This window comes from Saccostrea cucullata, unplaced genomic scaffold (assembly GCF_032062105.1).
Source record: "Saccostrea cucullata isolate Sc308-1 unplaced genomic scaffold, CSIRO_AGI_Scuc_v1 ctg27, whole genome shotgun sequence".
NCBI classification, from domain to species: domain Eukaryota; kingdom Metazoa; phylum Mollusca; class Bivalvia; order Ostreida; family Ostreidae; genus Saccostrea; species Saccostrea cuccullata.
The window spans coordinates 218,392-235,754 of NW_026920935.1; the positions used below are offsets into that span (position 1 = coordinate 218,392).

At 36.6% G+C, this 17,363-nt stretch overlaps 1 protein-coding gene across 10 annotated transcripts in view; it reads right to left on the reverse strand.

The window, feature by feature from the left end:
* LOC134258715 (muscle M-line assembly protein unc-89-like) overlaps positions 1-17,363 on the reverse strand; it is a 54,147-nt gene that overhangs the window by 7,022 nt on the left and 29,762 nt on the right. For 7 of the 10 annotated variants that reach the window (XM_062741263.1, XM_062741264.1, XM_062741260.1 and 4 more), the window contains 10 exons: positions 14,754-15,403; positions 12,467-13,211; positions 11,313-11,585; positions 10,754-11,038; positions 9,703-10,002; positions 6,018-6,308; positions 4,772-5,883; positions 2,945-3,040; positions 784-859; positions 179-454 (listed from right to left, as the gene is read on the reverse strand). In XM_062741263.1, coding sequence (XP_062597247.1) covers positions 179-454; positions 784-859; positions 2,945-3,040; positions 4,772-5,883; positions 6,018-6,308; positions 9,703-10,002; positions 10,754-11,038; positions 11,313-11,585; positions 12,467-13,211; positions 14,754-15,403 — 4,104 coding nt within the window. Of the gene's footprint in view, positions 1-178; positions 455-783; positions 860-2,944; positions 3,041-4,771; positions 5,884-6,017; positions 6,309-9,702; positions 10,003-10,753; positions 11,039-11,312; positions 11,586-12,466; positions 13,212-14,753; positions 15,404-16,276; positions 16,326-17,363 lie in introns of those variants that run through there. The other 3 variants (XM_062741262.1, XM_062741269.1, XM_062741268.1) reach the window with 2 other exon arrangements.

Here is a 17,363-nt window from a genome sequence, read left to right on the forward strand (position 1 = left end):
AATTATTGAGATATACATGTACATATCAGTAGTAGATAGTGCATAATATATAAATTAAAATAAGCTTCCATAAACTAATCTCTCATGCAGTATTCTCCCTGTTATGAATACAACTTTCATGGCCATAGACACACATATAGCATTTGATGATGTAGTGGCAGTGGAACGCGCGGCTCACCTGGGGTTTTCTGGACAGTGACTTTCTTGTCCTCATGCTTGGCCAGTTTGTCGTAGGTCTCGAGGTGCCTCTTCTTGTCCTCGTCCGCATGCTTCAGCTTGTCCTTGATCAGGTCCTCTCCCTTCTGGAGGATCCTCTCCCGCTCCGCCGACACTTCCTTCGCCGATTTCTCAAATGTTTTCAATCTCTGTACCTTTTCCTTTTCAGACTGTTCAAACTTCTTTTTGACAAAATCTGTCTCTGCCTCTCTCTGTAAGCGTTTGGCCTCCCATTCCTCTGTAAAAACAGGATGACTCAATGAAACATTTCTCAAGATCTATTTTTCATTTCAAGTACTGTTCATTTGCAATAGTGCATTTTCAATAAATCATAAAATATGTTTTTGTTGCAAAAAATACAGAAATTTGGCAGAGACCAGCTAGTATTTATGAGTAATAATCAAAAGTAATTCCATTTTTCAAATGTTTTTGATGTTAGATATTTTCATAGTTAGAATTGATATGCAATCTGAAGTGCCACTGTTGGATGTTTTATTTATTTCCATCTGAATTTGATACATTTTATCTTAAATGATCACATTTTACAAGATTGAAATTATGGCCTACTTTGTTTCTTTTCTCTAATCTCCTTCATGCGGGCTCGGATTTTCTTTCGCTCTTCAAAGTTCTCAGATTTGCTGAGCTACAATAAGAACAGGTGGAAACACATTACTTAACATAATAACAATTTTTAAAAAAACACTCTTTTTATACAAAGACAGTCATATAACTTTTCAAGGTCATGCATTGTAAATTTATTGTATAAACTTTGCAAAACAGGTGTAGGAACATTGTTTGAACAAGAATTCAAGATTAAAGAATATATATTTTTTATTTTCATTTTTATTTAGATACAAGAATGCATTTTTAATATCCTTTGTATTTTGCGTCAAATATTTTAATGTTTATTTGACATCTTGACTGTTGACATGAGACATAAAATTCCCTCTTTGAAAAAAAATAAAAAGCCTTGTTATTGCAATCTCATGACTGAGCAATTTTACCTCAGATAAAATCATTGGTAAAAAGCATGTAAATCTATGATTATATGAAACCCTGTGCGTGGGGTAATGAGTTATGCAGAATATCCATTAGCTATATGGATCTTGTTTTTCTGAATTCATAGGGGGATCTGCCCCATCAGAGCCAAGAAGATCTCCGTCTACAGATAAACCTGGGACTCGCTGGAACCAAACAGCCAAGTCAATGACCGAAACAACACAATGCAGAGTCCAACAACACAGAAATATGTGTCAACAACATACAAAAACAACACGTTACTCAAGACTAGGTACAAGGAGTTGGTGTCAACAACACAAAAAACAACACCTATTGGTTGTCTCACTGTTCCTCATAGATTTAAATGGAGGAGGGATGTTGACTTCTACTAATGCTTCTATAAAACCTAGCCAAAATCTCAATTAAGAGAGCACTAATCAGCTATCAATCTGTATTTCTTGTCTGTTATCATGGCCTTCCATGTGATGCATATACAACGATAAATTAAGGAAAGAGAATATAAAGAAAAACCAATACTATTCCAGTTCTTGGCATAAGTACAAAATGTTTAAAAACATGAATTTAACCTCCCACAAAAAATTATTGATTTCATAGTAAATGTTTGTTTTAATTTTTTGTTTGTTTAAATAAAAAAAGAAATAACTGATTGTACATTTCATTAGAATTTCCATTTACCCTCTGTGCATGTAAAAAACATTTGAGCAATTGAAGTCTCAGCCACTCTAGAACTTCTAGTGAAATTGCCAACAATTAAATAGTTGCAAAATTTTTAAGTATGCGGAGCTTGCCAACACCTGACAAGCAGAAACAGCATGAAAAAGAGTTCCGCGTATAAGAATTGAAAATGACGAGAGTTAATTATCTTACAAGCCGGAGGAGATAAAAAGAAGACATTCCGCTAGTAGTCTTGTCAGAGCCTTCTTGGGGTTGCTAGCACGGAGCACTGAGTCACCAGACCCTGGCACCGAGCCTCGTATTTATTCATTTCTAATTAACAGCAACATTCAGGTGTAGGTAGAAAATTCAGATTCCACATACCAACAATAATGTCTTGTCTGAACTTCACAAGAGCTACTTCAGAATATTTTCAAAAAATTTTAAATATCTGTAAAAATGAACATTACAGCTCTTAAAAACTCATCTTTTAGTGACTCAGTTTGAACATTATTGTAAAATGCACAGAAAAATGTACAGTACTAAAGTCTTGCGACCCCTCCTGATTCAGCCTCTATATCTAATTTACAGAAATGAGGAACAGATTCCTTTTCCATTTTTCTAAGCACTTGTTTATAAGTAATGGGTGCTGCAGCCCGGCTGCTCCTGAAGGAATTCACCTGTCTATACATAATACAGGCATCTGGCCACTGACCATGTGTTTAGTGTACATAGTATATGTTCTGGTATTTATAGCACTACTTAAAAGTGATTTGTAGAAGATCAAAGCTACCTATCTTAGTACATATGTACACATCTGACCCAGAATCGGCAGAACATTCTGTCACTGTTGAAGAGAGAGTGTACGAGATTTGGACTAAGATAAACTATCACTATTAACAGAGGGATGAATTATGACAAAGCTATGCCAGCTCTTCCCTCTGGTTGTACTTTTAGCTAAGACTTCCCCCTTCTGAGAGTTCTGGAATGAGACAAATTGTGTCTGTGGGTTTCCTCCCGGCATACCTGTGTAGGAGGGGGAAATTAAACCTACCAACTTATGTAACTCCTCCTCATCTTCTATTGTGTCATAGGATGCCATGGTAACAGATGTGTCTGGCTGCTTGTTGGAAAATCTGGATGGCTCTGCCTATAGAAAATAAATATTACATACAGTGATTAAAATATACAAGAACCATATATTAATCATATGAGATTTATTTGATATGAAAGTTAGTTTGTACTTGAAGAAAAAATATCGTAATTTGCAAATAGGCAGATTATAATCTCTAAAGCTGTGTTTTCTAGATAGGAATTTTCCAATAGAAGTCGGTCAAATCAAATTTTAAATCTGGTATATATAAACAAGTTAATAAAAACAGACATGGAATTCAGTAGGAATCTACACTTTGTATTACCCTGCAAAATGAAGTACAAAACCATAAAACCAATCAGCTACCAATCTTTTGCTACAAAAACCTGTAGGTGATTTATGAAAATTGAACACCCCATTGTGGGGCCTCTATCATCTTGTCTACATTTTAGGTATACAGTAAACTGATGCTGGCTGTGATCCACATGATAAACAAAAAACTTTGTAAACAAACAGTAAGCACCGGCTCTAGGCAGATTCACAGAGTTGTGAGAAAATCAGTGGGTAATGGCAGGTATACAGGGCTGACAAGACGGAGGGGAATTATGGGTAATCCTTAATCAGCATCTCCCCAGAGGGATTCCGTGTGATATGGTCAGTCAATCCCACCAGGGGAGGGGAAAAGTGGCATGCTAAATGGACACAATCTGTCTGAAGGGCAGATAACTCAATTTACAAATTACACAACTTAGACGTGTCAGGCACTAAGTAACCATTACAATTTGTAATGAGACGAGAAAACATAAAATGGTGCATGTATCTTAGATAGGAAAACTCTGGAGAAAGAAAGGATAAAACAAAACCAGTGTACTATAAATATATATTTCTTATATATTTTTTCAAAGATTTTGGGAATATTTATTTAGTTATAATCAAACAATTATTGGATCCTTGATAAGTTTTACAATAGGAAAAGTTGCATGGTGCTTTTAGAGAGCAAAGATCATAGGTCCCTCACCTGATGCAAACATTCTGAAATCTAGGAATATAATCAAAGTCAAAAATCCTAAAAATCAAAATTCAAAATATGAAAAATATTATCTTGAGGCTAGTTGTATGTACACATGCCAAAACACAAAGTCTACAAATCATTATAAATAATATACTTTTTAAAAGTTTGAAAAATTCTACAAATGAAAAATTTACAAGGCATTTACGATAATCACATCATGCACATTCCTACCTCTCAACAGAATAATGAATAGTTTCCTAATCTCCAAGAAACAATGGAGTAAGAACACAACCTAGGTTTCCTCACATTGCCTGTGACCTTCACTAGTTTTTGAAGGAAAAAAGAAAAGGTGCTGCAAGCTCACAAGCAATGAAGTGGCATCATTGCCAAGTAAACAGAAAGTATATATATATCTACAGCAGTTCCCAGTGATAAGAACAGACAGATGGAGCACATCTCATCAGAGAGCATGCAGCGTACCTCAGATCAAACACACACCCATTATCAGTATTTATTGGGCAATAATGCCTGATTTAATTAATTGGAAGCCACTTTGGCTTCTAAGGTGGAAATCAAGAAATGGTGATTTAAAATTGTGCTAATCCGTTTGAAACTCTTTGATGTACAAGGATAAGCAAATAAAAGAAAGGAAGTACTGTGGTTTGTAAATATTTTCCTCTACACTTTTCTCACTTTTAAGTGAATGCATAGGGGAGATAACACCAACAGATAAGGGAGACAAACAGTGCTTGACTTTAATGGACCTGGGTACTTACTTTTGCGTTGTGCTCTGCCCTGAAGGACTCCATCTCGCCGGGTAGGACCTTGAGGCTGGAGGTCCGTCTCAGTCCCTGCTCCCTCCGCTGTAACGCCATCACTGGTGCTGCCGCGGGTGTCCTGTTCTTCTTAGCCTCCAAGTTCTCAAACAACATCCTCATACTCTGACTTCTATTGAGTCCAGTGCTCTCCGTCTTTAACTTGGTCACAGGGGTATCCTTCTGGGGTGTCTCAACAGATATTATCTTATTGTCATTCAAGTCCCTTTTCTCTTTGTTCTGAGAATTTGTCAGAAATTTAGAAATGATGTCGATATTGCTTTTGTTTTCGTGCCTGGCACTCTCACACCTGCGGAGGTTCACTTTCGGCTTTTCCACACTTGTGTCCATTACTACGGGCCTCCATCCACTAGGCTTATCCACGTTAGAGTCTGTGTTTTCCACCACAATGGTGGGGACTGTCCTTTCAGTTTTCTCTGTCTCCTCTCTCTTCCATGTTAAAGGTTTCTCTCGGCTGTAATTATTTGTCACACGAGCACTTTCCGTCCGCCTGAGGGATATGTTCTTCCAGGGAGGATCATTCGCTTTTTTGGTGTTATCATCTTTAACAGATGCCTGCTTTTTCTGTGAGTCTTTCAGTGAATCAGTTGGTGAAATGACTTGAGTATGTGATTTCTGAAGTTCAGATTTAGGCTGCAAAGTGGACTTCTCAGAAATGTTATTGCTAGAAATCTCATCAGAGGGTACCTTTGTGATCTTAATATTGCTGGGGGATTGTGACTTTTTTTCTTTAAGGTCCCTGGTAACTGCTGAATCTGGAGTATTTATTGACCTGACATCTTGCTGTTGGGTGAGATTTTTATTGCTGGTCTCTTGCACTGTGTGTGTAGTATTGCGAGTTTGGGGTCTCTCCTGAGACTTAGCACCAATGGGTTCAAAGGTCGGCTTGAGAGCCAGGTTAGAGGTAGAGGTCACGCGCACACTTTCACTGCGACGAACGCTAGCCGACTTTCTCTGCTGAGTCAGTTCCTCTGGTTGAGTTCCTCCCCTTCCGACGAGCCAGTCTGTCTTCTTACTGACATAGCCAGAGGAACCCTTCTCACTTTTCTCTCCTACAGATAAAAAATCCAGGTTATCTCCTCTTGTGTGCATTAATTGAACCATATAAAAATTAAATTTACTACATGTGTCGTCTATGAAGCATACATATTAATAAATTCTCTCATCTACAGAATAGCTATCTCACCTTGTTCTACTGTTATAGTACAACTGGAGGAAACAACTCCAAAAGAATTCCTGGCGACACACTCATAACAACCCCCATCTTGTTCCATGATTTCCTGAATCTTCAACAGGGCGATGTTATTCTGGTAGGTCTGTTTAAAGTCGGAGGTGTTTCCTATCATGCGTCCATCCTTTCTCCACAGAATGACAGGAATTGGACTGCCCTTTATCTGACACTGAAGAGTCAGGGATTTACCACAGGTGGCTGCCGTGTCACTCAGAGCCTGGAGAATCGCTGGTGGACCTTCTTTGGCTAAAAAAGAAGAGGAAAAACATGCCATTCTTCAGAATGAATTAAAGGCCTTAAATTTTTTTTGTATGAAATATATTGTACCTGTGTCATAACGGTCATGATTTTAAATTGTATTTATCTGAGCTGAGAGGTATCACGACATTGTTTAACAATTTCTACCCTATTGTTTGTAGATTATCCTGACTTATGAGGAGTGTGATAAAATATTAGGGTACACATCAATAATATCTAGAGTCAACACATCAATCAATGCTAATTAACTGGCTAATTTCTTCCTCAAAATTACTTTTCCAAACATTTTTTAAATGCCATTTTTCATACTGACAATACCCTTTTACCTTGCATCAAGATTTAAATTCCAAATCCAAAAAACGTGCACTCGAAATAACCATCTCTCTAGTTAGGATTAAACATATATTTGAAACTCTAGTTTTTTCCCTTAGATTTTGTTAAGTTCACAGACCTTATCATATCTTGGTACCCCAAAAATCTTTCATTTTCAAAAGAAGTTTCCAGGTCATCAGACCTATGTGTGTTAATTGTTGATAAAAAATATAAAATTATCAGCCATATTTATTTTTCTTTGACAGGTTGAAGTGTCTTGATGTTGTGTCAGGTGGCAATTTTCAGAATTGATCACTTGGCATCAAAATTCTTTAACATGATTCAACAGTGACTTAAACTCGGACACCTTTTGAGGTCAATATGTGTTTGTAAATAAACTTCATTTTAACAGATAAACAATTGAGGACAAAGAACAGTGACTGATCTCATCCAATCCTGCCTTCCTTTGAAGCAGATATACGTAAAGCTTCACCAATAGTGTTACATGATACAAATGTGTTAAAATTTCAAGATATTTTAAAAAATTGTGTAAAATTAAAACAATTAAATATGAAATTCACAATTTTTAACACATTGCTTATCATAATTATAAACTTAGCATGCTTACATAATGTGATCAGAGTAACAAAGAGAAAATGCACTTCCACTTTATTGGGCACCTCACCCCAAAGGAACCACTGACCCAGGGCCATATTTTTCAAAATTTTGCAAATTTTATCATAAAATGCTTGATTAATACCAAAGAGCAGATTTCAAAGCATTAATTTAAGGCTATGTAAATGGGGGCATTAAAAACCACTTTGCTAGATCACCTTTCTTCATCATAAATATATATATACTTGGATCATTGGCTTAAAACCCAGAGGCAAAGAAAAATATTTACAAAGAATAAATGTATTTTTACCATATAATCAATACAGCCCCCACTTAACACCAGAACCCCTGACCCTGGGGCCATAAAATTCACAATTTTGGAAGAGGCACTCTTGCTCATCATAACTATGTACTTAGATAGTTAATCTAATACCCAGGAGCAGAGAAGATTTTCAAAGAAATAATGCATTTTCACTATATTATCTATAAAGCCCCCCCTAACACCAGAACCCCTGACCCTGGGGCCATAAAATTCACAATTTTGGAAGAGGCACTCTTGCTCATCATAACTAAGTTAGTGTATTTAATACCCAGGGCAGAGAAGAAGATTTTAGAAATAATGCATTTTCAATATATTATCTATAGAGCCCCGCCCTAACACAAGAACCCCTGACCCTGGGGCCATAAAATTCACAAATCTGAAAGAGGCACTCTTGCTCATCATAACTATGTGCTAAGTTAGTGTATTTAATACCCAGGAGCAGAGAAGAAGATTTTCAAAGAAATAATGCATTTTCACTATATTATCTATAGAGCCCCGCCCTAACACCAGAACCCCTGACCCTGGGGCCATAAAATTCACAAATCTGTCTTGCTCATCATAACTATGTGCTATTGTTTATCTGAATTTTCAAAGAAATAATGCATTTTCACTATATAACAAAACATAAAATTCACAGTTTTGGAAGAGGCACTCTTGCTCATCATAACTATGTGCTTAGTTAGTGTATTTAATACCCAGGAGCAGAGAAGAAGATTTTCAAAGAAATAATGCATATTCACTATATTATCTATAAAGCCCCGCCCTAACTCGAGAACCCCTGACCCTGGGGCCATAAAATTCAAAAATCTGGAAGACGCACTCTTGCTCATCATAACTATGTGCTTAATTTGTTTATTAAATACCCAGCAGCAGAGAAGAAGATTTTCAAAGAAATAATGCATTTTCACTATATAATCTATAGAGCACCGCCCTATCACCAGAACCCCTGAGCCTGGGGCCATGAAATTCACAAATGGACTCTTGCTCATCATAACTATGTGCTTAGTAATGAATTTAATACCCAGGAGCAGAGAAAAATTTTCAAAGAAATAATGCATTTTCACTATATAATCTAGAGCCCCGCCCTAGCACTAGAACCCCGGACCCTGGGGACCTGAATTTCACAATTTTGGTAGAGGACTCAATGCTCATTACATTCATGCCAATAGTTTGACTGCTTGATTTCCAGGAGTAAAGAAGAAGATTTTTAAAGATTGCATTGATTTTAGAGGTTTTGGCCCCACCCCTCAGGCCCCAGGGGGGCGGGGATCATGAAATTCACAATTTTTGTTCCCCTCCACCCATAGATGCTGTATACCAAATTTGGTTGAAATTGGTCCAGTGGTTTCAGAGAAGAAGCTGAAAATGTTCAAATGTTAACACACGACACACGACGCACGACAGACGACGACGGACGAAAACGGATAGCAATAGGTCACCTGAGTTACTCAGGTGACCTAAAAATGTAAAATTATTAATATGAATTTTTAACACATGTACACTGTATTTACTTTTACAACTTACAAGTTCATTATTATATCATAAAGTGAATGAATTTGCAAATTTGCAATAAGTTCTAAAAGCTTTTACTTAAGTTGGCTTTCTTTAATAATGAGCATTTTTAACAGCCAAGATAAATAGGCATAGAAAACATGCAGTAATAATTAAGTTTAATTATATCTATGTCTTGCTCCATGTCTATTGTGAATCTGAATGCCGTAACAAAACCTTGATAATAAATTTGCACTTAATAAATCGAACAAAACATATCCCAGTAAGAGAGTATTATGTTATCAATGGAATATCTTCAATGATAAAAATGAAACCTAAAACTTTAATTGGGTACCTCTCATACAATTGAAAGAAATCTTTTTATCATGTATTAAACTTTCTATTGTTGTGATGCAATTCAAATCATCAAATGACACAGAATACTGCAAAGAAATCTTTTTAATGCTACTCTTTGCAATACCTATACTTATAGTGATTAGATCTATCTACTTAGATCAGCTAATCGGCCTAAATTTCTTTTGAATCTGACATGCTCAATATTGCCTTGAATTACACAAGTCTGTAATTTAGACAATGTAAAGAAATGACTGCACAATCAGTGGGGGACTTAGGGCACCATACCTTTAACAACCACCAAACAATCCACGGACACTTTCCCACAAGAATTTTGGGCCACCACTTCGTACTTCCCGCTGTCCTCGGTGGCAGACTGTGAAATCTTCAGGAGCGCCACGCGCCCATCGTACAACATCTTGACACGGGTATTGGGAGAGAGCTTGGTGCCGTCCCGGTACCAGGTCAGGGTGGGGGTTGGGGAGCCTATGACATCACACTCCAGGAGAATCAGGTCTCCGAAACTGTAGATATTACTCTCGGGTCGACTGAGGAACTGTGGGGCCACCTCCCCATCTCCATCACTCTCTGTAATAAAACAATGCATCGGTGTAAACGTCAGAAAGTCAAGAGACATCTCAAACCCAGTATCACTAGCTAGAGGGAGGAACCCTCACAGACGGGGACTTTGATAAGATTAAGGTGGAAATAATCCAATTATTCTAACTCAAGCATTACATTATGTTTGTCTAAAGTCTTAGCCTTAAATGATCCCTAATCCCAAGAAAACACAGGACAACACCTCAGGAGGTGGGTAATGTGGCGTAAGACAACTAAATAATATAATGATGACACACTCTTGTAACAACAGGACTGTAATTATATATAGGTAATTGTTTACCTGAAACATTCCCTGCAGTATAGTATATTGTTATTCTTTTAAAGCCTAAGAATTCTTTTACAAATAAAGTAAGTGTTGTAAGTAATTATTACACATTGAAAATTAAATTAGATTTGTTTTGGCATCTGCTTTAGGTTAACTTCAGATCTTAACACTACAGTACTGTATAAAAATAAAATGGTCAAATTTTTTCTATACATAAAACAATGAACTATAACTCTGACAACCAAACACTCAGCCGAGCTTTGATATAATGAAACAAAACAGATTGAAAGGAGCAATAGAAATATATCTATGTACTTAAAAAAGTTTAGAATACATTGATCTTTAATTATCTCTCTCATGAGAAAAAAATATGATGTTTTACAATTGGACTCAAATTTCCTAAAATGCAGTGAAAAAAATTATTTAAACTAATCTAATAACAATTTCACTGACCTTTAACCTTGATCCTACAGGACGTTTTTGTCTCCCCTTTGTCATTTTTAGCCACACATGTATATTCTCCATGATCGTCTAAGAATATTTCCCCAATTTCTAGCTTGGCCTTGTCTCCATCAAAAGTCTGTCTGAAGTCCGCTGAATTCCTCTGAATGATTCCGTCCTTGTACCAGGATACGTGTGTGGCGTCCACCACCTGGCATTCTAGGCCCACCGCGTGGCCCTCCGTCACAGTCATATCTACCAGACTGGACAGGAACCGCGGTGCTCTATCACTTACACCTGATATTTATAAATGAACATTTTAGTCTTAAATTCTTTACATGTAGTTTAATACAAAGTTTAGTCTGTTTTTTCAATATTACTGAAAAAGTGAAGTATTAGTGTATAAATAAGGTCTTTTCAGCAATCATTATACTTCTTGACAAATTTTTTTCCTCCAAATTCATGAACAAAGATAAAAAAAAATATTCATGATATAACCATTCTATTTTTTTTTTCTTCATTTATATCCATCCATCTTTTAAAATCTTAACAAATTCTGTAAAATTCTTACTTGCGACGGTAAGTTTGGCCTTGGTTTGGGCTTCCCCCAGGGTGTTACTGAACACACACTTGTATTCCCCCATCTGGTCCTTCCTCACGTTGTGAAGGGCCAGGGTTGCCTTACCAGACATCGGATCAAACGAGGCCCCGTCCCAAACAACCTTGTCTCCCCGAAACCAAGTGACAGAGGGGGATGGGGAACAAGAAACAGTGCACTCTAGGGTCACATTCCTCCCTTCAGAAGTGGAGACATCTCGCATCATAGACTTAATCTCTGGACAACCTGCAAAAAAACAAGACAGAACTTCAAAGGCTGTCACTTGTTCTGCAAATGACATTTACTGCTCCTGAACACAGAAATTAAGAGAAATGGTCCTTGTGAAAAATCATAAACTTTTTTAGAAATACAACTTGCTCCATAAAATCTTCACTACATCTTTATCTCCCTTAGAAATGTTAAATACAAGAGAAATAAACATTTTACATTGAGTGGGACACAGCACCATCCTGATAAATAAACAAACTCAACAAGAGGAAGAACCTTGACTTACAAACACCCACTAGAAATGAGAGAATTTTTTATGTGATGTAAAACGACAGTTAGAATTATGAAAAACATCAGGTAAACACTATATTGTACACATTGATATAAGAAGGGGGTTATCACATGCAAGGGAGACAACACTTCTAACACAGTGCCTACATATTCGCCAGCTGGTGCTGGAGTTTAAGACATCAGTGAGATGCAATTTTCGATCATGACTATTCTTTTCTAACATGCTGAGAACTGAGATGCCTTCAAAATCTGCAAATGAAAGGGTCAGTAACATGAGAGATGAAGTTATCAGAGCCAGTGTCTAATTATTGTGTTAAAATTCCAAGCTGAAAATGATTACGATTGATGGTGAAACAGCAATGCAAAACTAAATTAGTCTTTCAACCTGCACTTTGTTTGTAAATAATTTTCGCATGCAATTAGAGTTAAATGGATGTTGAAACACTGATTTTTAGCAGATAATGTTTCTATGATAAGATGTAAATTATGAGATGACAACATAAACCACCTTATCAAAGACAAATCTAAGAGCACATAGAGCTGAAGTGCTAGAATTCTAATTTCAAGAAAGTAAGGCTGAGATGAGAATTCAGAAGGAGATTCGTTACCTGCTGGTTTACCGCAAAAGATGGGAACAATTTCTTCTTTTTCCTCCTCATCAGACCCCGTCCCATAACCACTGCTGGCCTTGGAGATATCCATACGATTAAGAACACTGTGTTTTGGATCAACTTCCAACTGTTTACCATGGGGAGAGGGGGCTCTTTCTTTAGCATCTACACTTGGTTCCCTTTCTTTAAGAGTATCTAAAACATGTCTCTTAGCTTCTTCATCTCTCAGCTGTTTTGACCTTGACACCTGCACTTTGGCTTCTGCCCTGTCACCCCAGGTTTCTCCTTTGGAGGCTGAAAAATTTTCACTTTCTACAGTAAAGTCTCTTTCCTCAATTTCTTCCCCTTCAAAGTCCGTCTTCTTACGAATATTATAAGCTGTCCTTGTAAAGTAATCAGAGCCCCTGGAGGTGACCTTTCTGCGAGTTTTGATGACGTCCTTGACATAATTATCTGACCCTCCTGGGGAGGTGACCTTGCTTTCTATGACCGTGTCCCTCTCCTCCTCCTGTGAGTGACTCTCCGTTCGTCTGAGCCGTGTTTTTTCCGTCACGGTTCGACCCCCATCATCCCTCTGGGTCACACTTTGGACGGTCACAGACCCATCATCACCCTCAATAACTGAGATGGTTGACCCCGTGGGCTGGACGGGTTCCACAAGCTGGACGTCAAAGTTCACTTTCAGCATGGCTCCACTGGAAGTCTCCTCCTCTACTGTCTCTTTCGGTTGGACTTTTTCCTGCTAATTCAACAGAGTATCTTATTTACCTAATGAAACACTTCCACAGTCATAAACTTTGACATGTCGATAAATTACACACTGTAAATTATTGATGTATGCAACATGTTTCTATCTACTTTTTTATCTAATTTCACTCTAATGGAAACTTGTTATTTAGAATTCACTGCTTTTACTAGATAATCGTTACCTATAATTTTGAATCAATGTACATCAGTGCAACCTCCCTACACACAGTTTAGAGATTTTACAAGTAATACGTAATTAGAATTCAGAGTCAGCTAAAATAGCTTTTGTCAAAATCGTCCTTTTGTGACACAATGGTTGACTTGGCAGTCATTAGTGCAAATCAAATGGGTTATCTCCCTTGATGGAGAAACAGATGGGTATAATTTACATAGACATTGTAACAGAAGCCACATTACAAAAATATATGACCCAGTTATTGCATGAAATGACATTTTTTTGTTGTATCAGGGAATCAAAACTAGTTCAGGTAGAAAATAAAAGCATGAAATGTTCTGGGATTGTTTGCAAGGCCATATCAAGTGATCTTGTCAAATTTTCTACATGAACTCACAATAAAAACAGAACCAGTCCCCAGTAAAAATAAAAACCTGCGGTTGACATATTAATTCCACCCTACGCAAGAGTCTTATGCCAACTTATATACACGGAATCAAATTTACTTTACAAGGATATGATATCAGCTGGTTAAATGGCATCAAGGCGGTAATAAACCCTATAAATGATCACTAAATCTCCATTTATAAAATATTTTTTTAATGAACTTATTTTGTCTGCAAAATATACACAGACTCCCCTCCAAAAAATAAAATTGTCCTAAAGCTGAAGGGATACCTGGACTCATTATAAGTCCATTACGCCCATTTATATTCTATGCAGATTGCATTTAGACCTCTCTCTGATTTTGTATGGCTTTATACAGATACAAGGTTTATTAAATACATGTAAACTGGCCTAGATTGATTTTATTACATGTGAAATCACCAGGTCTACTTTTAGCATTAACATGTAAATCAATGTTGGGACAAAAGACTAATTTTGTGTGAATCATAAAAAAAGTGTTTTATTGACTGAGTTGCTTGGATGTTATTCTATTTGTCCTGCCTCACGCTGGCTCAGACCTTAGCAACTCACAAACGTGCAGGACTGCTCCCCTTCTCTCTGAATAGGTCTATTATCAATTAGATACCCTCTCCCACACCTTTCTCAACAACATTTAAATAATACCATTAAACAATTCAGGAAAATTTAAATAAAAATTGATATTGCTTATTATCATGAAATAATAGTACACTTATGACTTTAGGACTTGGAATTCTTTAAAAGGACTTTTTAAAAGTAATTTTTTAAGAAACTATAAGCTATAGAATATTGATGAAAATGCAATGTGATATTTAAGTTCAAAACCTCTGCTTTTCTTAATCAGCTATTCTTTTTTTCTTTAAATGAAAATAAAAATAATTCACTATCTTAGTTTTATCTTTAAAATAATGCCTTTTTCCCAGACTAAATGACTACCTCAGTATCAGATAAGGGGTCCACATCATCGTCCACGGCACTCAGAAGTTCAGAAAACGCTGCCTCCATGTCTAACGTACTCAACTGAGACCGGTCTGATGTCGGCAGGGAACTAGATCGCTTCTTTTTCTCTAGCCAGGCTGAGGAAGAATTCCCGACTATCGTGTCCACTACACTATTGCTGCGACTATTACTCCGACTTAATATTACTTTTGATTCTTCCACATTATTTTGAGACACTGCTGGTTCATTGTTTTGAGTTGATGAAGGATGTTTTGAGTCCTGATTATTATGAGTAGAATCTCTTCTGTTGGGTATGATAGGAGGTTTATGGTCCACAAGAATTTCCTCTGAAGTTTTCTTTTTGCACTTAATCTTATTGTGTTCTGAGAGTTTATGATTTTTTGGAGAGTTGTCTCCCCTGATAGGTAATGTAACACTTTGTCTCCGCGAGTCTTTACCACTAGATGTCTCTGTCACCCTGGCCTCACTTTCAGACACCTTATCCTCACTGATTCGATTATGAAATGCTCGTCTCCCGTGTCTGTGGTTCGGCGTGTCGCCACTTTCTCGTACGACTGTAGCTGACGGTGATCCTAGGCTCCTTCTTCTCTGATCTACCTGCCCTGCGTCTCGGCTGTTTTCTCTCTCTGTAACATGACAATACAAAATTAATTGACTGTGGAATGTTATTCTTTTGCATAGACACAAAGAAATTTTTAACATATAAACAAAATTTAACAATGAAATGAAGCATGTCAAGATAATTATGCAATAAGAATGGTGTCTTTGTCTAAGCTTTGATCGCGGACGGATAAAAGAACTAGCTCTTTTCTTGAATTTTTACTCCATTCAATCTACTGTCAATTGAAAACACATCTTGTATAATTCACTTGCAGGCTTTTGGATAGAGATGAAGGGAAGCATTGCACACTGTTTATATTTCTAAAACAACAGTGCAAACTGAATCATTTCCAAAGGAAGTAGTTCTCTACATGCAGACCTGATGCATACTCTGGGTTGTCTCCAAGCAAATTGAAAACTCAGTTTTTCTCTTGGAAACAATTCATCTTCCTCTAAAATGCTTGACAGTAGCTATGCATTTGAGTACTATTTTTGAAACTTAATTTACAGAAGCATTCTTGGGAATTCCTTAAATTTTAATCAAGATTAAATTTTGTAAAGACCAAGAAAGGAATGTGATTATTTCAATACATAAAACTGTACTCATGATAAATCACCTGAGAGAGAGAGAGAGAGAGAGAGAGAGAGAGAATCAACAACAAAATAAAAAAAAAAACAATGATCAATAGATTTTTATATATTCTGGCTTTCACTTTTATGTCTCAGCTGGAATAATAAGCTAGCAAATTTCTCTTGTCAGGTCAAGAGAGGCAATAGAAAATCCAAGTAGGCTGTATAATTTTGTTTACATTTAGCACGGATACCATCAATAAACAAGAGCATTTAAAACATTTTTCTCTCGTTGGGTTAGATACAGTACTATAGGTAACAAATATTACCTAAACGTTTCCGGTAGTAATACATACGATCCATAATATACAACAGAAAATTCAACTACTTCCAACTTGAAGTAAAATCCCACTTGACATTGTGAGAATCTGATGCTCCTAATCGTAATATTGCAAATTCACGACACTTTTATTGCAAGGTGTTTTTTTCCCTTCCGATTGGAGATGCACTTTTTGTATCACATGACCTGTTGGTACGAAAATACATTCCACCTAGATCAATAATACCCCCAAGATTCCATTATGGAGTTATTGCATCAAATTTATCCAGGACAAAATCAATCGTTTGAGTTCAAATATTCCTTGACGCTGTTTTATTGACAGGAGAGAAATTAACGAGGGACGTCCCCTCACAGACTACAGGTAAATGAAAAGAAAATGAAGATTCTGTAAAACTATGTGACCAGTTTTCAACTGATTCGGGGATTAGAAGATACCAAACGTTGTCAATGTGTATAAATTTCACTCTCGACCTTCTACCATTAGATCAAGATTCCGCAAAGCAATAGACATATACTGGTAATGTCAATAATTCCAACGTTGTTCAAATAGAGGAAATATAAGAACTGCAATAGAAATGGGTGTACAAGGTTCCCTTCTTTATTCACACCCTTTTAGAATCTTTTACGCCTTCTACAGACAAGTTTGCTCTTTAATCAATGTTGCATTTTAGCCAAATGACAAAAAGTTATTACCATATTGGAACTAATTAAAAAAAAAATTACCAATGAATGACATGGTTTTAAATTTCTACCCTATTGATAAAAATCATGAATTATTTATTGGAAAACGACACCTTTACAAAGTGACGTAAAAATCTACATGAAATTTTACCTTTAAGGATACTTTTGGACACCCTCCATTGTTTCATATTTAATGTATATTTTGACACGTAAGTTACACTGTCCATGTTTTCTTGTTTACAAACTGTGAGTCAGCAGGGTCCACTACGCTTACTTATCAAGCTATAGATAAAAGTTAATACTTAATTCTTTGTATTTAAATATACCATTCAAATTAAATGGCCAAAATCTGTATGTACAACCCAATGATCCATTGTAAATCTCCAAGTCATGGA